The 21769-nt window shown below is 45.4% G+C and overlaps 1 protein-coding gene across 1 annotated transcript in view; it reads right to left on the reverse strand.

Annotated features, from left to right (window-relative positions):
- Window positions 1-21769, reverse strand: part of LEMD3 (LEM domain containing 3) — a 1135447-nt gene that overhangs the window by 1050996 nt on the left and 62682 nt on the right. The window contains exon 3 of the mRNA XM_044088062.1: window positions 21495-21561. Within this exon, the coding sequence (XP_043943997.1) occupies window positions 21495-21561 (67 nt within the window). The remainder of the gene's footprint in view (window positions 1-21494; window positions 21562-21769) is intronic.

Raw genomic sequence — 21769 nt, forward strand, 5'->3', positions numbered from 1 at the left:
GTTTTCCTCCTAGGGGCACAATCAGGTGCACACACTCAACTGAAAATCTGCTATGAGGAGCAGAATACCCATTAGGGACAAAGAGAAAGTACAGTTTTGTACCTACCATAAATGTAGATGTCAGATAGATATGCAACTGCAGTCCTGACATATGGGTTGTCCTGCCTCAGGCAGCCCTTCGGTTGGCCGGATTCCAAAGTCTGGGTCCGGCGTCGGCTGATGTCGCCTCTTCCCCGACGTCAGAGCGGCTGGGGTATAAAAGCATCAGCCGACGCCATCTTCTTCAGTGTTTCTTGCCCCAGATGCCAGGTGCCCTCCAAGGAAGGCTAAATTTAGAGAATGGATAAAATTCCAGACATGCACAATAGTAATAAACAGATGCACCATAAATGCTATCCCCAGCTAAGTTGGAAAAGGGGTAGTGGACCCAAAAAAAGTAAATTACAGAGGGGTAGGAGGGAGGGTAAACCTGACTGCAGTTGCATATCTATCGGACATCTACATTTATGGTAGGTACAAAACTGTACTATGTCCTTCAAGAATGCAACTGCAGTCCTGACATATGGGTTGAATACCATAGCCGAGCTGGGGGTGGTAGGACTAAGCAAGAGATGGTGTAGCTAGAAGGCCCTGCAGGACTGCCGTAGCAAAGCCTGCTCGGGATCTGGAGTATAATGGGAGGTTGTAGTGTTTGGTAAACGTATGCACGGAGCTCCATGTAGCAGCCTCTAGAATATCTTTTGTAGCCACTCCTCTTAGAAAAGCTGTAGAAGTGGCCATAGCTCTGGTGGAGTGTGGTCTAATATTAGCTGGCACACTTTTTCCATGGAAAGAGTAACAGAATCTGATGCAGTGTCCAATCCATTTTGAGATAGTTTGTTTGGTGACTTCTCTTCCTTGCGCTCCAGCAGCATAGGCTACAAACAGTTGGTCAGACTTCCTGGAGGACTTTGTTCTGTCCAAGGAGTAGCGTAGTTGTCTGTGAATGTCTAAAGTATGCAGCAGCTTTTCCCCCTTATTTTGAGGGTTAGGAAAGAAAGTAGGCAGGTGGATTGCTTGGTTTAGAGACTCTGGATATCACCTTAGGCATGTTTGAAGGATTGGTCCTAAGGGAAACTCTGTCCTGATGAAAGATAAGAAAAGGAGGAACTGCCATGAGGGCCTGTATCTCCGAGACTCTTCTTGCTGAGGTGACTGCCAACAGGAAAACCGTTTTCCATGAGAGAAATTGCATTTCTGAAGATGCTGCTGGTTCAAAAGGAGGAAGAGTTAATTTTTCCAAGACGTAATTGAGGTCCCATGCAGGAATTGGTAGCTTCCTTGGAGGTTTCATATTTTTTATGCCTCTTAGAAACTGTCTTAGCAAGGGATGCGAAAACACAGGTGGATCACAGTTGTAATGTGCTGAGATAGCTGAAGCATGGATTTTGATGGAAGAGTATGAGAGGCCACTGTGAAACATTTCTGCCAAGTATTCTAATATCTGAGGTATGTTCATCAGTGATGCATCCTGGCCCTTGTTGACATTCCAGATGGTGAATCTCTTCCATTTTGCCGAATAGGTTTTTCTGGTGGAAGGTCTGCGTGCCTCCAGCAAAATTTCCTGAACTTTTTCGGAGAGGGAGTCATGGATCCCAGTCATGGAACTCTCCAAGCTGTCAGCTTTAAGGTTTGCAGGTTCTGATGAACAGTCTTGTAACTGTGTTGAGTCAGGAGCAGAGGGCATTGAGGCAAGGGCCACGGCTTGGTGTGGGTTATGCTCAGTAGCAGTGGATACCAGTGTTGCCTTGGCTAGTCTGGAGCTATCAAGATTCGTCTTGGTTGTTCTGCCTTGATCTTCAGTAACACCTTGGTGAGCAAAGGTAGAGGAGGGAATGCATAAACTGTTAGAGCATTCCAGCTGAATGAAAGAGCATCCGTTCTCCAAGCTAGAGGATGGTGTATCCTTGTGCAGAACCTTTCCAGGTGATGACTGAGATGAGATGCAAAGAGGTCTATGTCTGGTCTTCCCCATGCAGATGTTATTTGTGAGAAAATGCGTGGGTGTAGCATCCATTCGTGTGGATCCAAGAAATTTCTGCTCAACCTGTCTGCCAGAACATTGTCCTTGCCCGGAACAAACTGGGATTGCAAGTAGATGTTCAGTTTCAGGGACTTTTCCCAAAGAATCATTGTTAGTCTGCAGAGGGGGTAGGAATGAGTGCCCCCTTGTTTGTTTATGTACCACATGACAGTGGTGTTGTCTGTCCTCATTAGCAGATGACCTTGCTGAAGAGATTTTCCAAAGGCTTCTATTGCATGTATCACTGCCAACATCTCTTTTTGATTTATGTGCTGATGCATCTCCATGGGAGTCCATTGCCCTTGAATTCATCTGCCGTCCATGTGCGCCCCCCATCCATGGTCTGAGGCATCTGTTGTAATAGTTTGACTTGTTGGAGCTTTGTTGAAAAGCATGCCTTCGTTTAAGTGACTTGCTTGAGCCCACCACAAAAATTCCCTTTTCAGGCATGGTATGAGTGGTATTATGTCTTCTAGGTTGTGGCTGTGTTGCGACCACAAGCTTTTTAGGTACCATTGCAGCTTTCTCATGTGTAGTCTTGCCAGAGGGATTAGAAGAATGCAAGATGCCATGAACCCCAGGGCCTGCAGGGTCTTCCTTGCGGTCAGGTGGGTTAATTTTGTTAGGCCTTTGAAGTAAGCTGTTAAATGCTCTTGTTTCTCCTCTGTGAGGAAAGCCATTTGTAGTTGTGTGTCCAACTTTGCTCCTAGAAAAATAATCTCTTGGGATGGCAGTAATCTTGATTTTTGAATGTTGACTGTGTATCCCAAGGCCTGCAGCAACTGAATGACATAGTCCAAGTGTTTTATCAAGGTCTGTTTGCTGTCTGCTTGTATTAGGCAGTCGTCCAGGTAAGGGTATATTTGAATCCCCTGGAGTCTGCAATGTGCCACTACTGATGCCAGGCATTTCGTGAATACTCTGGGAGCAGTAGATAAGCCAAACGGCAATGCTGAGAATTGATAGTGCTCTGTTCCTGCAAGAAATCTGAGGTATCTTCTGCAACTGTGTCTGATAGGGACATGCAGGTATGCCTCCTTGAGGTCCAGAGTAACCAGCCAAGACCCCTTGCCGAGCATGGGAAGAAGTTGCTGTAACGTCAGCATCTTGAATTTTGGCACCATGAGAAAAGTATTTAGAACGGACAAGTCCAATATAGGCCTCCATTGTTTTTCTTTTCTTGGAACAAGGAACAGTCTTGAATAAAATCCCTGGCCTTGTTCCTGAGGAGGAACCTTCTCTATTGCTTTTATTTGTAACAGCTTTGAGACTTCTATGAGTGCCTCTGCCCTTTGATTTTGTGGCAGGTTTGGCATGCCTTGTCCCGTTGGTAAGGTATGGAAGTGGAACCTGTAACCTCTGTCTATTATGTCCAGAATTCAATTGTCCTTTGTTATAATGTGCCAGTTTTTTGAGAATAGAGATAATCTTCCGCCTAGAGGTGCTTCTCTTTGAACCTTGGTAGGCAGAGTGAAAGGTAAGTCATTGTGATTGTCCCTGTGGTGCAGGTGAACTACCTGTGCCACTTTTCTGATTTTGTGGTTGCCATTGGCGTCCCCTGTAGGAGCCTCGGTATTGCCCTCTACCTCGTGCATGCCTGTTCTTTCCCCTTTGAAACTTGTCAGAGTCTGGAAAGGACCAATTCTTTGAAGGCCAATTCCTGCTGAACCTTGGTGGCCGAACCTGGAGGAAATCCTTTACTGTCTGTACTGATTTTGCTTTCTCCTCAATAGATTTCAACACATCCTGAGCATTAGCACCAAAAAGCTTCTGTTTATCCAGAGGTGCGTCTAGGAGCTTTACTTTAACATGATCCGGCAGTGGCTGTTCTTTCAACCAAGCATGTCTACGGATAACAGCCCCTGTCATAGCTGCCCTACATGAAGCCTCCAATGTGTCATAACCACACTGAAGAAAATGATTGCTAACCTGCTGAGTATTATGAACCAAATCCTGCAATGCTTTTCTATCTATAGGCTCAGGAGAGGCTAGCTGTTTCTGCAAATCATCCAGTAAATAATCCTGGTACTGAAACATATGAAAAAGGCAGTTAAGTGACCTCATGGCAAGGGTGGAAGAGGTATAAACTTTTTTACCCCATCTCTCCAGGGACCTTGCTTCCCTGTCAGCTGGCAGTGGATTCTTGGCTGAGGAGGTAGCCACTTCTTTGGGGCCCTGTGAAATAGTTTCTAGATCCACAGAGTGGGCCTTAAAGAGTTGCTTGTGAGTGTCAGAGACCCTGTAATATCTGTCTGGCTTGACAGGAGCAGGAGGGAGAGAATCAGGGGAAGCACTGGAGTCGGAGAATACATCATCCAGGACATCCAAAACTGGAGGGATAGCTAAAGGTCTGTGCTGGGGTAACTTAACGAAGGTACATAGCCTTTTCCTAGAATCAGAAAATTCCTGACCCTGCCACTTAAAATGCTCCCTCATGGAGTGGAGGACTTCACCGGAAGAAAATTCCTCAGGAGGAGAGGCAGAGGAAATTGATTCCTCAGCATCAGAGTCCTCATAGGCCTGGAAGGGTTCTTCTTGGGTATCTGAATGCTCTGAATCCCCAGAAGCTTCATCTGAAGAGAGGTTGTCTGCCTGCTCAGTTCTAGGCCTTTTTTCTGCAGGCGGCTGAGAACCTCTGTCTGGGTGAGGCTGAGACCCCCTGATAAGAGAGATTAGATCTGCAGCCAGAGACATGATCTGTCTATCAGAAGAAGGAGCCTGAGAAGGTTTAGGGTGGGCCTTGGCCTGGCTGGCGGCCTTAGCACGTGCAAAGGCCTTGATGGACATGGATACAGGAGGCCTAGCTGTCCCACGTGCAGGGGTTACTTTGTCCACGGGAATGGTGTCGGGTAGATCCAGAACTTCGGTTTCTGGAGGAAAATCAACAACCGGCACCGGTGTAGTCTCCGAGACCGAGGAACGTGTTAAAGCGGTGTCGTCGGCCTGGAGCGGTTGAATTACCGCTTCCGAAGGGACCGAAGCACTCGCGGAGGGCTTAGGCGTTATATCGGTGGAAGACGCGGGCCGAGGATGTCGGTCCCGGTCCTTTCGTTTTTTGGTAGTTTGTGCTGTCGGTTGTTCCGACGGCATGTTGTAAGCGTAGCATTCGCCAAAAAAGTCTTCGGCAAATTCTGCCCGGCGCCTGAGTGTGCGCTTATTAAAGCAAGCACAAGTAGCACAGGCCGAGACGTCGTGGTCTGGGCCCAGGCAAGGGAGGCAATAAGAATGGAAGTCCTTATGAGGTATTTGTTTACCACAAGACAAACAATTAATAACTTTCTCAATTTGTTCTGACATCGGCTGAAGCAAGAAAAAATGTTCCCCAACGGGGTACTTAGCTTTTAGATGACTTCGGTAACTGAAAACACAGGAGCTGACCGACCGGCACTTGTGAACTGCTTCTGCTTCGGGCACCGCGTGGCAAGAAAGACTGAAGAAGATGGCGTCGGCTGATGCTTTTATACCCCAGCCGCTCTGACGTCGGGGAAGAGGCGACATCAGCCGACGCCGGACCCAGACTTTGGAATCCGGCCGACCGAAGGGCTGCCTGAGGCAGGACAACCCATATGTCAGGACTGCAGTTGCATTCTTGAAGGACATCATGTGCATCCAAAAGGGAAAAAGAAACGGAAGAGAGGAAGACCTCCTCTGTCAGAAGGGCAAGAGCTACAACAGAGGAGGCAGAAAGAAGGAAGGGAGAGAGCAAATACTACAACAGTGAGGAGATGGGCATCTACTGTTATAAGATTTTACACAACAGTACTGTATCCTTTCATATCACAGTTGCAGTAGTCTTCATGTAAGGGAGAGCACAACAGCTCAAGAGGAAGCCTGTGAGGAGGAAGGCACAGAAGAACCTCTACAAACCCATGAGACTCAGAATTTCCTAGATACAGTAAGCCTTGTAGAGTTCAATTCTGGTGACTAGCAAAAAAGCAATTACTAGACCATGGAAAATATAGTCTAAACCAACCACACTAGATATAGTGAATATAGTAACAGAAATAAATGAAACAGAAGTGGACTCGGGGGGGGGGGGGGGGTAAAGAGCAAATTACATTGAAAAAATGGGAATAGTGGGAACAATATATGCAGAATAAAGTACAGCTGTCTGCACTTAGCATAAATGTAGATGTTAGAGTGTATTCACTGTTGCAGTCATTACATTTGGGTAACCTGCTCTGGATTTAGAGTAAAGAGGCAAATGATAATGCTTTGTAAAGGTGTGAACAGAACTCAAGTAGCAGCCTCTAGAAAGTCTTTGGTTAGTACTCCCCTTAGAAAGGCTGCTGAAGTGGCTGTAGCTCTGGTGGAATGAGACCTAATGCCCTTGGGCACAGGTTTACCATGGTGTAAGTAACAGAAACGGATGCAGTGGCTTATCCACTTTGAAATTGTCTGCTTTGAAACAGCCTTGCCCTCTGATCCTGCAGCATATGTCATTAGTAATTGCTCAGTTTTTCTTAGAGCTTTAGTCCTGCTTACGTAGAATCTTAGTTGTCTGTGTACATCCAAGGAATGATTCTCTCCCCCTTGTTCTGCGGATTTGGATAAAAGGTTGGCAAATGAATTGTTTGGTTAAGAGCCACACTGGAAACCACCTTAGGCATAAAAGTAGGATTTGTCCTCAGAGATACCCAGTCTGGGTGAAATATGATTAAAGGCTCTATAGCCATGAGGCCCTGTAGCTCAAACTCTTCTTGCTGAAATAATTGCTAGTAGCAGAGCTGTTTTCCATGACAAGAACTTTATATCAGCGGTAGCAGCTGGTTCAAATGGAGGCAGGGTGAGCTTTTCCAACACATAATTGAGGCCCCATACAGGCAATGGTGATCTTCTAGGAGGCCTTAAATGTTTGGCTCCTCTAAGATACTGCTTTAGTAAAAGATGAGAAAAGATTGGTGGCTCTGTATTGTAATGAGTCGAAATGGCAGAGGCACAGATTTTAAATTGAGGACAAAAATAGGCCTTTGTCAAGCATCTCAGTTAAGTATTGAAATATCTGAGGAATATTTGGTTCTGCTGTATCAGTTCCTTGCGCTGGATTCCAAGCACAGAATCTCTTCCATTTGGCAGCATAAGATTTTCTAGTACTAGGTCTTCTGGCTTCCAAAATTACATCCATCACAGCTTTAATGAGAGGTGTTTGTATGACTACATGATCAGCCATGCTGCCAGGTTCAGAGTCTGTAGTTGATTGTGCAGGATCGGATTGTTTTGCTGGGACAGTAGCTGTGGTCTTTGAGGCAAGGTCCAAGCTGGGTATTGAGAAAAGTTCCTTAGGATTGGGTACCAATATTGGCGGGGCCAGTCCGGGGCAATTAGTATCATCTTTGATTTCTCTTGTTTGACTTTTAGGAGGACCTTGGGGAGAAGAGGCAGAGGAGGAAAGGCATAAACTGATAGATTTTTCCAACTGAAGGATAGGGCATGCACTTTCCAAGCTTGTCTGTGATAAGTCCTTGTGCAGAATCTTTTCAATTGATAATTTTGAGGAGAGGCAAAAAGATCCATGTCTGGGCTCCCCCATTTCACTGTTATCATGCTGAAGACTTGTGGATTTAGTTTCCACTCGTGAGGGTCCATAAGGTTTCTGCTTAAATAGTCTGCCAGAGTGTTTTGTTTTCCTGGTAGGAATTGAGCTTGAAGATGTATTTGGTAGGTCAAAGCTGTGTTCCACAGTGCCATGGCTAATCTGCAGAGGGGGTATGATTGTGCGCCCCCTTGCTTGTTTATATACCACATGACTGTGGTGTTGTCCGTCTTTATCAGTAGTTGTCCTGGATGAAGCAAGTCCTTGAAGGCTGTTAGGGCATTTTGAACAGCTAGCATCTCTTTCTGGATGATATGGAGATGCATTTGTTTTGGTGACCACATGCCCTGAATGTATCTTCCTGCCATGTGGGCCCTCCAGGCATAATCTGATACGCCCATTATGGTTTGGCTGGCAGGGGGTAGAGGGAATGGCCGTCCCATGTTTTGGTGACATGCCTTTGCCCACCATAGAAACTCCTGCTGCAGACAGGGTATGAGAGGAATCATTGTTTCCAGACTGTGAGAATGTTGACTCCATAAACTTTTTAGGTACCACTGAAGTTTCCTCATGTGCAGTCTTGCATACGGAATCAGTAGTATGCAGGATGCCATGAAGTCCAGAGCTTGCAGAATTTGTCTTGCAGAAGACTGGGGTTTTTGTTGCCATCAGTTTGAAGTAAGTAGTCAGTTGCCCTTGCTTGCCTGGCGTGAGGTAAGCCATCTGGGCAGTTGTATTCAAGCTTGCACCCAGGAATGTTATCTTTTGAGAGGGTACCAGTTGTGATTTCCTTTCGTTTATTGTGTACCCTAGGCATGTTAGAAGCCTTTTCACAAACGCCAGTTGTCGAAGAAGAGTGTCTTTGTTCTCTGCTTGAGACAGTCTAAGTAAGGATATATTTGTATACTTCTTTGTCTGCAAAATGCAATTACTGGTGCCAGGCACTTTGTAAAGACCCTGGGCGCAGTAGATAAGCCAAAGGGCAGTGCAGAGAACTGGTAATGCATTAAGCCAGCCTTGAATCTGAGGTTTCTTCTGCATGATTCTCTTATTGGGACATGCAGGTATGCCTCTTTTAGGTCTAAAGTCACCAGCCAAGCATTCTTGCCCAGCATGGGCAGAAGCTGCTGCAAAGTCAGCATTTTGAATTTTGGAATGTCCAGGTATGTGTTCAAAATCGATAAATCCAGTACTGGCCGCCAGGCCTTGTCCTTTCTGGGTACCAGGAACAGTCTTCAGTAAAAACCTTGTCTTTTTTCCTGTTCTGGTACGGTCTGAATGGTCCCCATATCCATGAGGGGCGTAACCTGTTTCTGTGCCTCTACCCATTGATTTTTTGGCAGATCTGGCCAACCATTTGCCATTGGCAGAGTGTGGAAATGGAATCTGTATCCCTGTGAGACTATGTTTAGTACCCACTTTTCCTGGGTTATTAAAAAGGAAGCCAATCTGGTGGTCCCCTGCCATAAACAAACTCTACAACAGAAAAAGGAAACTGATGCAAAATAAGGTGAAGTCCCAAGACTGGAAAAAATCCTCAGCCTCAACAAAAAGTTGAGATCTCCTCATCAAATCCTCTAAAGCTAGCATGAAAACAGAATTGCAGCACACAGTCAAAAGACAACCACAAGGCCTTCTATAGTTATGTAAAGAATCTCCACAGCAATACCCAGATTTGTTCGGAACTGTTGCACAATGGCACCTCCTATAATGAGCAAACAGGATCTTGCCAATATACTGACAGATTCAGTGCCAACTTTACCCCCCCCCCACCAGGACCAATTACAATACCAGTAGACTGCCAGGCACCCAGTATTACTGCTGCACAGATTAAAACAGCACTGTCCAAAGCCAAGAATACAGCTTCTATGGGACCTGACAATATCCTTGGCTGTGTTCTACATGAACTACAGAGTGAACTGGCACCTCACCTGTGTGCCCTTTTCAATCACAGCCTTATCTCAGGCTTTGTCCCTACTGAATGGCACACTGCTACAGTCATCACTCATCACAAAGGAGGAGCGAATACAGAGCCTGGAAACTGTCGCCCCATTAGACTGACAAGTCTGATATGCAAAGCTATGGAACACATCCTCAGACTTAACAAGGATATAGGAAATCACCAAACTCTGGATCCCACACAGTTTGGTTTTCTGAAGGGTAGATCATGCTTAACCTGGTTGACTTCTTGGAGTCAGTCACCAGAGCTGTGGATTAAGGCAAAGTGGTTCTCATACAGCTTACCTTGATTTGGCCAAGGCCTCCGATACCATTCCCTACTCAGGAATCATAGAAAAACTCACTAAGCTAGGCATTAACCCCTATATCACTAGGTGAGTTGCAAACTGGCTCACAGACAGAACCCACAGTGTGAAAGTAGCTGACTGAAAGTCAGACTGCCTACCAGTCACAAGTGGAGTCCCACAGGATTCGGGTCCTGGGTCCTCTCCTGTTTGGTACCTACTTCTCTGAAGTACAGGCCAACACGAAGGGACTCTGGCTGACAAAGTTCACTGACGATTGCAAGTTGGGATCCAGAATTAACTCCCCATGTGATGTTGACATCCTACAGAAAGGCCTTACTGAGATCGACTGGTGTCAAAGTACAGTTGTGTACACTTACCATAAATGTAGATGTTAGAGTGTATTCACTGTTGCAGTCATCACATTTGGGTTATCCACCTGCAGGTAGCCCTCAGTTGGCCTGAATATCAGAGTCTTAGGATTTCTGCGTCGGATGCTGTCACTTCTTCCATGACGTCAGATCGTCAGGGGTATAAAACATGCAGCAGACGCCATTACAACAGTTTTTCTTGCCCCAAATGTCAGGAGCCCCCACAATAGGAAGCAATTGTATGGTGTGGAACACCCCCAGTAGAAAGCAAATACCAATGCTATAAGACATGGCCAAACAAAGAATAGGTAGAAGTAGAGAGAAGTCAGGGGGCTGGAGGGTGGGTAACCAGGAATGTAACAGTGAATACACTCAACATCTACATTTACGGTAAGTGTACACAAATGTACTATGTTCTTCGTGTTTCACTGTTGCAGTCATCACATTTGGGTTGATTCTCAAAGCTGAGGATGGGTGGAGGCAGTCAAGAAGCATAAGGGCTGGCAAGCAGGTCTTGTAAGACTGATGTGGCAAATCCAGCTCTGGATTTAGAAAAGATAGGCAAGTGGTAATGCTTGGTGAAGGTGTGTACAGAGCTCCAGGTTGTAGCTTCCAGGATGTCGCGGATAGGGACTCCCCTGAGAAATGCTGTAGAGGTTGATGTAGCCCTAGTGGAACGTGTTCTGATCCCCTCTGGGGTAGGTTTCCCATGGTGTTTGTAGCATAAATGGATGCAGTGTGCTATCCATTTAGAAATGGTTTGCTTTGAAATGGCCTTGCCCTCTGCCCCTGTAGCAAAGCTGACTAGCAGCTGGTAAGATTTTCTGAAAGGTTTAGTCCTGTCCAGACAGAACCTAAGCTGCCTGTGCACATCCAGGGAGTGCAGGATCCTTTCCCCTTTATTCTGAGGATTAGGGAAATAGGTTGCAAATGAATGGATTGGTTTAAAGCCACACTAGATACCACCTTGGGCATAAACGGCGAGTTAGACCCAAGGGAAACCCTGTCCGCATGGAAGATGAAAAGAAGTTATGTCTTACCATAACGTTCCATCTGTGTTGCTGATCCTCGTTCAGTCATTACCATCTGGGTAGTCTGTTCCGACCTTGGAACCGGGCCAGCCATCTTCCAAGCTCGCGCCAGCCACAAACTCTCGAGCTAAACTCTTAACCAGAATCCCCCCTCTCCCTGTTACCTCAGATTGAGTTTGCCAGTCAAAAGAAGGTAGAGGCTACCTCTGGTCAAATGACCTAACAGAACCGGATGGCCAGATCCACTATAAGCCTCAGGAGGGGGAGGAGGGAGGGTCATAATGACTGAACGAGGATCAACAACACAGATGGAACGTTATAGTAAGACATAACTTCTTTATCTGATGTTGTTAATCCTCGTACATTCCTTACGTCTGGGACAGATTCCACAGCTACCTTTATTCATGGGAGGCTCTCATAGAAGGCCATTCCTGAGCACCATTGAACCAAAAGATGCTCTTCCTCTGCAGGCCAAATCCAATTTGTAATGGTTGATGAAGGTATGAGGTCTAATCCAAGTTGCAGCTGCACAAATGTCATGTAAAGAAGCTCTAGTATGAAAGGCAGCAGAAGTTGCTGCCAACCTTGTGGAATGAGCCCTTATGGCTGTAGTTAGAGGGATATTGTACTCTTTGTAAATAAATGTTGCAATCTTTTAACCATTTAGCCAATGTGACCTTAGAAACAGCACATCCTAATCTAGGTCCAGAATAGGCCAACAATAACTGATCCGATTTGTGAGAAGCCTTAGTTCTATCCACATAGAAATGAATTTGCCTGTGAATGTCTAGGGTATGTAGGAAATACTCTCCCCCGTTAGAATGATTGGGAAAAAAAACTGGCAATTCAATGGCTTGGTTAATGGACATTTCAGAGATCACTTGGCAGAAAGGAAGGATTAGTTCTTAATGACATTATCTTTATGAAAGGTCAAGTACAGCCGTTTGATGCACAGAGCTTGAAGTTCAAAAATCCGTCTGGCAGAAGTAATGGCAACCAAGAACAAAATTTTCCATGAAAGAAACTTGAGGTTACATTGAAGCTGGTTCAAAAGGGGACGCTGTCAGAGCTTGCAGGACTTGTATAACAGGTCCCATGGCTGGGTATGTTCTCTAAAATGGGGACTTCAAATGATTTACGCCTTTTAGAAAGGTCTTGCGTACAGATGATCTGGTGTGGCGACCCCCAACAAGAACAGCCGAAAGAAGATGACGAGAAAGGTCTTGCATGATGTGTGTGACATAAGGGAAGACTCTTGGACACCACTGTGAAAATTAGATATTGCGGCCAAATGAACCTGATGGTAGAAGCAGAGAGGCCAGATTGGAATAAACTTGACAGGTATTCCAGTACCACCGGCACTGGTGATGAAAAGGGGTCTATCTGCTTTTCCTTCAGCCAAATAGTAAATCTTTTCCACTTGATGAGATATGTATTTCTGGTGACTTATGAGATGCAATAAGAATGCCATGCACTAGGGACGAAAGATCATTCTGCCTGGCAATCATAGGAAGTGGAGGAGCCAAGCTGTGAGCTTCAGGCAGTTCAAGTTGGCGTGAATCAGGTTCTGCAGATGTGAGATCAACTCCGGAGTTGGATCGAGAATCCATGGTTGATCTAGCAGGTGAGGGCATAGAAAGGGGAACCAAATTTGACGAGGCCAATATGGCGCTATGAGGATTACTTTGCTATTCAACCGGCGGGCTTTCTTCAGGAACTGGGGAATGAGGGGTAGAGGGGGGAAAAGCATAAAGTAGACCCGAGGGCCAATCGTAGACTAGAGCGTCCGTGGGTGTCTGTCCCAAGGGGGAATCCGGGAGAAGTAATTGCTGCATTTGTAATTGATCGGGGATGCAGAGAGGTCGCAACAAGGGACACCCCGGCGGTTGAAAATCTCTGCCGCTACTAAAGGATTCAGGGACCACTCGTGAGGATGTAGAATGCACCTGCTGAGTCTGTCTGCTATCACACTGGAACTCCTGGGAATGTGCATTGCGATGAGAAAGCGGTTGGTAGCCATCGCCCATTGCCATATTCTCACGGCCTCCAGACAAAGTGGGTAAGATTTGGTTCCGCCTTCTTTGTTGATGTAGCAGACTACTGCCATGTGTCTGATTGTATCGCAATAGTCCCGGACGGCAGTAGGGGACTGAATGCCTGCAATACTAGAACTGCTGCCCTCAGCTCTAGGAGATTTATATGCAGATGGGCCTCCATTTTGGACCACGTGCCCTGGACGGTCTTTCCCTGAAATAGCCCTCCCACCACCTATGTGGTAGTTCATGGGTACAAAGTTTTTACCAAAGGAGATGACAATGCACTTTTTGGCACTGAGCTTGAGGCCCGTCTCAATGAGGCCCTATTGTAGGATGTCCACATCATTAGGCGTTTCGATTATGGCTCCTAGTTTGCAGTCATCTGCGAACTTAGTTAGCCAAAGACCTTCTGTGTTAGCCTGTACTTCAGAAAAGCAGATACCAAACAGGAGAGAATCCAGGACTGAACCCTGTGGTACTCCACTTGTCACTGGTCTAAAGTAGAATTTGGAGTCCGCTACTTTCACAGTGTGGACTCCATCAGTAAGCCAGTTGGCAACCCATCTTGTGATATAGGGATTTATACAGAGTTTAGTGAGTTTATCCATAATTCCAGAGTGGGGGATGGTGTTGAATGCCTTGGCCAGATCTAGATAGGCTGTGTGAACCACCTTACCCTCATCTATGGCTTTGGTGACTGCTTCAAAGTCGTCTATCACGTTTAGGAGACATGATCTGCCTTTTACAAACCCGAACTGTGTGGGGTCCAGAGTTTGGAGATCTCCAATGTCTTTGTTTACGAGTTCCATAATGATACGTTCCATGGCCTTGCAGACCAGGCTCATCAGGCTAATGAGGTGGTAGTTCTCAGGGTCTTTCGTGGCTCCCCCTTTGTGGAGTGGGATAACCATCGCAGTGCGCCATTCAATTGGCACAAATCCTGAGGTGAGGCTATGACTGAACATGGTACTTAGGTAGGGTGCCAGTTCATTCTGTAGATCGTGTAGAACGCAGCCTGGGATGTTGTCAGGTCCCATGGATGCTGTGTTCTTGGTTTTGAAGAGTAAGGTTTTTACCTGTGCAGCCGTGATTACAGGAACTTTGCATTCTTCCAGTATAGAGATGGGCCCTTTAGGGGGGAGAGGGGGGTAAAGTTAGCACTGAACCTATCTGCCAGGATGTTGGCAATATCAGCTGGTTCTGTATATCTAGTGCCATTGTGCTGCAACTCAGAGCAGACCTGATTGTTGCCATTGAGATTCTTGACAGAGCTATAGAATGCTTTGTGGTTGTCTTTAGAATCAGTGGCGATTTTGTTTTCATAACAAGCTTTGGAGGATTTTATGAAGGATCTCATCTTCTTACAGAGGCTGACCAGGGAGTTCCTCCAATCATGGGATTTTACACTTTTTTGCAGCAGTTTCTTTCGACTGTTGTAGAGTTTGTTTATGGCAGACAACCACCAGATTGGCTTCCTTTTTTTGGAGGATAGAATCTTGGTTCTGTTGGGGATAGCACGATCTATGCACTTGTGTAAGTGCTTATAAAGTGCATTTGTGTAGGATTCAGCAGTCGTACCTCTATTGTCCACCTGCATGGGTGTCGTGAAGTTTGCCACTTCTGTCTTAAAAAGCGTGAAGTTGGTTTTGGAGAAATTTTTTATGGTTGTTTCCCTAATGGGGGGTGGGGGCAGGATGTGGATGTCTAGGGTGATTAGCTTGTGGTCGTATCTGACCAACGAGGAATTGACCCTCTGGTGTGGAACACCAGTTGCCCATGTTGGTGATGACCAGGGTCTAGGATACTGCTGCCCCTGGTGGGGGTGTGGATAAGTTCATCCAAGGGATTGGAATTTATGAATTCCAGAAAATGTTGAGCAAAAGAGTTGGTACAGGAGTAGTTTTCCCAGTTAATAGTGGGGTAAGTTGAAATCACCCATTATGCTGTATGGTTGTACCCTATTTTCCAGTGTATCAGGAAAAGAGGAGTGGAAATCCTGGGGCATGGTAGGGGGGGGGGTCTGTAGCAAGCTACAATCTGGATTGCGGTCTTGCCCAGAGTTAGTTGAACTTGGACAATCCAAAAGAAGCTGTCGTAACAGCAAACAGGAGTGAGTGTCCAAAACTGTTTAATGAACCAAATATCACAAGCGCTTTCACCCTAACTCAATTGTAGGGCTTTTTCAAGTGCACTTGAAAAAGCCCTACAACTGAGTTAGGGTGAAAGCGCTTGTGATATTTGGTTCAATAAACAATTTTGGACACTCACTCCTGTTTGCTGTTACGACCGTTTCTTTTGGATTATAGTTTTGGTGGTACGGACTGTTTCTGCTCATTTTATTCTGAACTTGGATAATCTCAGATACATTATGCTGAGCAACTAGCTTGGAGATATGGATATCCATAATGAATATGGACACGCCTCCGCCTTTAGTGTTTCGGTCCGGGTTAGGTTGCCGAAACGTGTGGTAAGAATTGTAGCCTGGTAATGCAGGGGTGATCTCTGGAGCTCTGAACCAGGTCTCTGTCACTGCACAGATGTCGATGTTCTCCATTTTAAGGAGTGCCTCGAATGAGTGCAATTTGAGGTTTAGACTTCTAGCATTGAGTAGCATTACCCTCAGATTTTTCTTGCTTGTACCTGTTACGGTGGTGAATTTTTCATTTGAACCTTTCCTAAAAAAGGCACTATAGGGGTGGCAAGAGCCATTGCCAATATCCAGAATCCCAAGGGCGACAGGTGCAGGCCATCTCTGGCAAAGCATCGTGGTCTGTCGATCATGTCATCCCAGGCAGAGAGATACTGGATCCCCTTAGAATGACACCAGAAGCTTAGCCAATTGTTGAAGTCGATCATTTTGTCCTTGTACTGTGGTATCATTCTGGGTGATGGCAGGATGCTACTCAGGGCTAGGGTCATACCTGCCTGGGCTACAAGATCGGAGAACTCCTCCATTTCTCTTTTCATGTAGTCCAGGGAGGTATGTCTCAGGTCATTCACACCAACATGGACAATGACAAGAGTCATATTTGTACTTGTTGTGGAGTGACCTGAGTGCGTGCGTTATGTGGCGGATCCTGGCACCCGACAGGCAGCTGACAGTAACTTTCTCCTTGTTTAGCCTAGTGAGTGGAACATCAGTGTGCCTGACTAGAGAGTCACCTATGACTAGTGTGTTGGGTACATTATGCCTTATGGGCTGTAGTTGAGCAGCACACTGAGTTTGTGTCACATTTGGGTTGTGTTGAATCGGGTGGAGGTTGCTTGGGCAGATTTTTATTGAGAGCCTCCTCGAATGTAGGCATGTGTTTTGTGCTTCTGTGTGTGTGTTTTGGTAGTGTAGGTTTTGAGGGACTATGTGAGGAGTGTGGTATGGTGCAAGTGTTTACCTTCTCCTCTAGACTGTCTAGTCTTCATTGAAGAGCACTTTGCTTCCAATTTGGCTATACAAGTGCATCTCTCACAGGTTGTAGTGTTGGGTGGTAGGAGGAGAGGGTTGTGTGTGTACATGAGGCAATTGCTGCATTGCCCCAAGACGCCCAGATTCATCAGGTAGACAGGAGAAAACATCGGGAGCTTACCTTTAGACATGCCTGGATAGGTGCTTACTTATTAAGTACTAAAAGCGGTTTTCCTTTAGACAAGTGAGGAAAGTTGAGTGCTGTAGTTATTTGTAGCTTATTTAGTGCTTATGAGTTCTGTACAAGTGCTGAGCTGAAAGAAACAGACTTGAATGCTAAAACTAAAAAGCTGGCTAGTTGCAAGGGAAAATTTGAAGAGCAGACTTTATGGCGCCAGGAATAGTTTAACCCTAGTTAAGTGGTGGGCCCTCAGTAGCTTACAAATAGTCCCGGACGCAGCAAATCTGTATCTGGACTAGACTTGTTACAGGAAACAGGGGAAACAAGCTTAGAATTTTTTTTTTTCAGTAAAGTGGAATTGGAGAAAGTTGGAACAGAAGTTAATTCAAGGTTAAGAATCTGAGTGGGTTGGCCTTCACAAATGTTCTCTATTAGATTGAATGAACTAATGACACTAGACTGGGAGGAGTGTCACAGATCAAATATACAGTATGGGCGGGCAACTGCAAAGCCACCAAGTACAAGAACACCACAACAATAGGGAGGGGAGGTGGGAAACTATTACAGCTACTAGCTGTAGCTACTAAATGAAAGTTTTAAACAGATCAAGGAGCAAGCAGACTCTAGAGAATGCTTTTAACTGCAAACAGACTAGACGAGAACACAGAAACCTCAAAAAAAACAAGGTGCACAGAAAAGCATGGATATAGCACTCAGTTTGAAGTAGTTTGTCAAATGAACCTGCTTTTCTGGAGTGAGGAATGCCTTTCTGGGAAGTTGTGTGCAAGCTTGATCCCAGGAATACAATCTTTTGCCTGGGCACCAGATGCGTTTTCATTGATGGTGTACCCACACGGAAGTTAAGTCTCTTTACGAATGCCAGTTGCTGAAGTAGCAATTCCTGACTATTTGCCTGAATCAGGCCATCGTCCAAGTATGGGAAAATATGAATATTTCTCTGCCTTCAGTATGCAATGGCTGGAGCCAGGCACTTTGAGAATACCCTGGGCAAAGTAGATAAGCCAAAGGGAAATGCAGATTACTGATAGTGCACACAGCCTGCCCTGAAACGTAGATAATTCCTGCAAGATTCTCTTGTGGGGATGTGCAGATAAGCTTCTTTTAAGTCTGGGGTCACTAGCCAGGAGTCCTTGGCTAGCATAGGAAGCAGCTGTTGTAGTGTAAGCCTTTTGAATTCTGGGACCCCCAGGAAGGTGTTGAGAATGGACAGATCCAAAATAGGGCGCCATGAGCTCTCTTTTCTGGGCACCAGGAACAGTCTGGAATAGAAACCCTGTCCCCTCTGCTCTATTGTAACAGGTTGAATAACCCTGATACTGAGAAGAGAAAGTACTTGCTTTTGAGCCTCTGCCCCTGGTTTGAAGGAAGGTCTGGCACTCCACTTAGGGTTGGCAGTGAGTGGAAGTACAATCTGTACCCCTGGGATACAATGCTTAGGACCCATTGGTCCTGGGTAATGGACATCCCATTTTTTAGCATGCAGGGTGAGTTTTCCTCCTAGAGGTGCAAGTCCTTGGGCATGGCTGGGAAGAACGATAAGACAAGTTATTGTGAACTTTTTCCATAAGGGGGTGACTTACCACTCCTGGTTTTAGAAGTGGGAGCACTCCATTGCTTAGATCTCTGCATACCCTGAGACTGTAGTCTTGGTGGTCTGTTGCCCCTGGGTTTGGACTGAGAAGGGCTGGGAGGGACTGGAAAGGACCAGTTTTCAGAAGGCCAATGCCTACTGAATCAAAGTGGCTGTACCTTTAAAAAATCTGTAACAGTTTGCATAGATTTAGCTTTTTCCTCCATCTTTTTAAGAACAACTTCTGCTTTTGTGCCAAACAAGCGTTCCTGGTTCAGTGGAGCATCTAGCAATTCTGCTTTCACATGGTCTGTGTAGGATTTGTTCCTACAGCCAAGCATGCCTTCTCAGTACAGACCCAGTGATAGCAGCCCTGCAGGATGCTTGTAAGACGACAAAACCACCCTGCAAAGTATGCTTACTAACTTGGTTTGCAGAATGCATTAACTCTTGTAACTCTATTCTCTTCACAATCTGGAAGCAACAACATTTTCTGTTTAATTCCATAATACGTTGCTGATAATTCAGCATGTGAAACAGGCAATTTAAAGCCCTTATGGCAAAAGTTGCAGAGGTGTATACCCTTCTTACCGAATCTGTCTAAAGCTCTAGAATCCCTGTCCGAAGGGGTATGGTTTTTGGCTTTAGTGGCCTTAACACCTTTAGGTCCCTGCAAAATGATCTCTGGATCTGCAGTGGGATTCTTAAAGAGAAATCTGTGAGAGTCAGGTACTCTGTAGTACCCGTCAGGCTTTCTAAGAGCTGGTGGTAAAGAATCAGGAGTAAGACTGGACTTCATGAACACATCATCTACAATATCCAGGACAGTGGGTATAGCTAGAGGCCTGTACTGTGGCAAGTCTAAAAATTCTCGGTCTCTTTTTGGACTGTGGGTAGTCCTGGCATTCTCAGAGGAAATGCTCCCTTAAGGTATGCAAGGCTTCACCAAAAGAAAAGTCCTCTGGAGGGGAGGCAGAAGGAATGGAATCCTCTGCATCAGAATCCTCATAGGTAGATAAGGGAATGTCTTGCTAGTCAGGGGGATCAGAGTCATAGGACTCAGTCTGTAGAATCAGAAGGAAAAGCAATCCTTTGTTTTAAAGAGGGGGAAAGATGGCTTCCCCTAATTAAAGTTATAAGGTCTTCAGCCATTCTAAGCATTGGTTTCTGTGGCATGGGAGCTTGAGCATGCGCTTTGGCCATCGGTTTTCTAGGTATACTGCGAACTCTGGGCCTGAGAAAGTCTGCAGTTTTAGTAAAAAATGAAGTCTGTTTAATACGAACATTGGAAGGTTGGAATACACCCTCAGAAAGCAGTGCCTGTACAGTGGCTCCGGACCAATCCAAGTTAGAAACATCCGCAGGTTCCAAAGTCGAAGAAGGAACTCGCTGCATACCGGACTCCAAATGGGTCTCAGCAGAGGCCTGCAAATCTGTAGAAGTGGGTATCAGGGGCTGAAAAGCCGCCTCACTGAGTACCGGCTTATGCAATCTGTCCCTGTCTTTACCCATACATTTTTTTGGAAGATCTGTAGTCAGATGGCTTATCGAAGCCATTTCGGAATACAGAGAATGACAGCAAAATAATTTAGTGAAAAAAAAAGCCCAACGAATAGCTTGGGCATTGAACAAAGCACAAAACAGACAGCGAGGAACGTTGTGGTCTGGGCCTAAACAGGTGACGCAGTAAGAATAAAAATCTCTGAAGTATTTGCTTTCCACTGGCATGATAATTAACTTTTTCTGAAATTGGTTAAAGCAAGAAAGAAAAATTCCCAACGGGGTACTTATGTTTTAGAAGACTTCAGGTCTGAAACTCAAACTAAAATTTGAGGCGGCAGCCGAGCGGCACTTGTGAATTGCTGCTGCTTCGGACACTGCACGGCAAGAAAAGCTGATGTAATGGCGTCAGCTGAATGTTTTATACCCCTGACGATCTGACGTCAGGGAAGAAGCAACAGCATCCGACGCAGAAATCTCAAGACTCTGGTATTCAGGCCGACTGAGGACTACCTGCAGGCAGATAACCCAAATGTGATGACTGCAACAGTGAAACACGAAGAACATCCATGGCCTTAATCTCAATGCCAAAAAATGTATTGTCATCCCCTTTGGGAAAAACCCAGTTCCCAAGAATTACCACATCGACGGTAGTCCACTGAACACAGAAGGTGTCATAACAGATCTAGGAACACAGGTCGACAGCAACCTCACTTTTGACCACCACTGTGGTCAGAAAGTCCTATGTGGCACATCATTACTATAGGGTTTTGCATCCGGGAAGAAAGAGGTCATGGTCTCCCCTCTACTCTTCTCTCATTAGGCCAGAGTACAGTGCCCCATTTGCCATGTACCTCACTAGACACCTGCAACAAATGGAAAGGCTGGAAAAGTACCTCACAAAGAGGATACAAAGCCTTAAACACTTGTCCTATATGGACAGACTAAAAAAAACTCCCAACTATTCAACGTCTCATATCGCCTATTTAGAAGCAATCTCTGGTTGACTTACAAAGCCATGTCTAACCCAGCTCTTTTAGAAATGCTACATCTAAAGAAATCCCAATCCCTCCTCACTACATGCTCAAGAGACCTCAACCTCATTACCACAATCAAAAGAAGAAGCTGCAGGGACAGGTTCATAACCCGGAGACTACCATGCTATGGAATGGACTTTCCAAACATGTCAAGCGTAGCTCCTCACTGGCCCTCCAACAGAAATCTTGATGAGTGGATGGGAAACAGAAAATTCTCCCCGGGGATCACACCAGTGGCTCTACTCGACAGAGGCACTGCGAACTAAGGTAGAGTGGCATGATGCCAGGGTAATCCTATGGGCTAGGCTTGTAAAGGCTCCAGGGCCATTAGCCTAGTACACACCTATGAACCTATAAATCAGTGGATGGCTCTGTAAGCTTTATGATGAAAATGCTGCACAATAAATTAATGCTTCAGTCAGACTTCTGAAGTAACAAAGATACAACACTAAATGCAAAAATCTAGCTGGCTTATGTAGAAAGTTTATTACAAGAAGGTAAACAATTACCTGCTGTTTTTGCCAAATAATCGTGCAACTTGTGTAAGATGTTAAGTACGGACTTCTTTTGATCAATCTAGAACACAGAAAAAAGTTGCAATTACTAAAACATCCCAAAAACAGTTAATATGACAATCTCAGTTATTAATACTACATCTCGAAGGACAATATTCATAAACTGTCACAGTCAACCCCTGGGAAATCCCAAATTGAAAATCTAACTTTATACTTGATGCTTTTTAACACCGCCCTTGGGGCAAGTATTAAAAGGGCAAAAAAAAAAT

Source organism: Protopterus annectens, chromosome 11.part0 (genome assembly GCF_019279795.1).
Source record: "Protopterus annectens isolate FY-2018-M chromosome 11.part0, PAN1.0, whole genome shotgun sequence".
NCBI classification, from domain to species: domain Eukaryota; kingdom Metazoa; phylum Chordata; order Ceratodontiformes; family Protopteridae; genus Protopterus; species Protopterus annectens.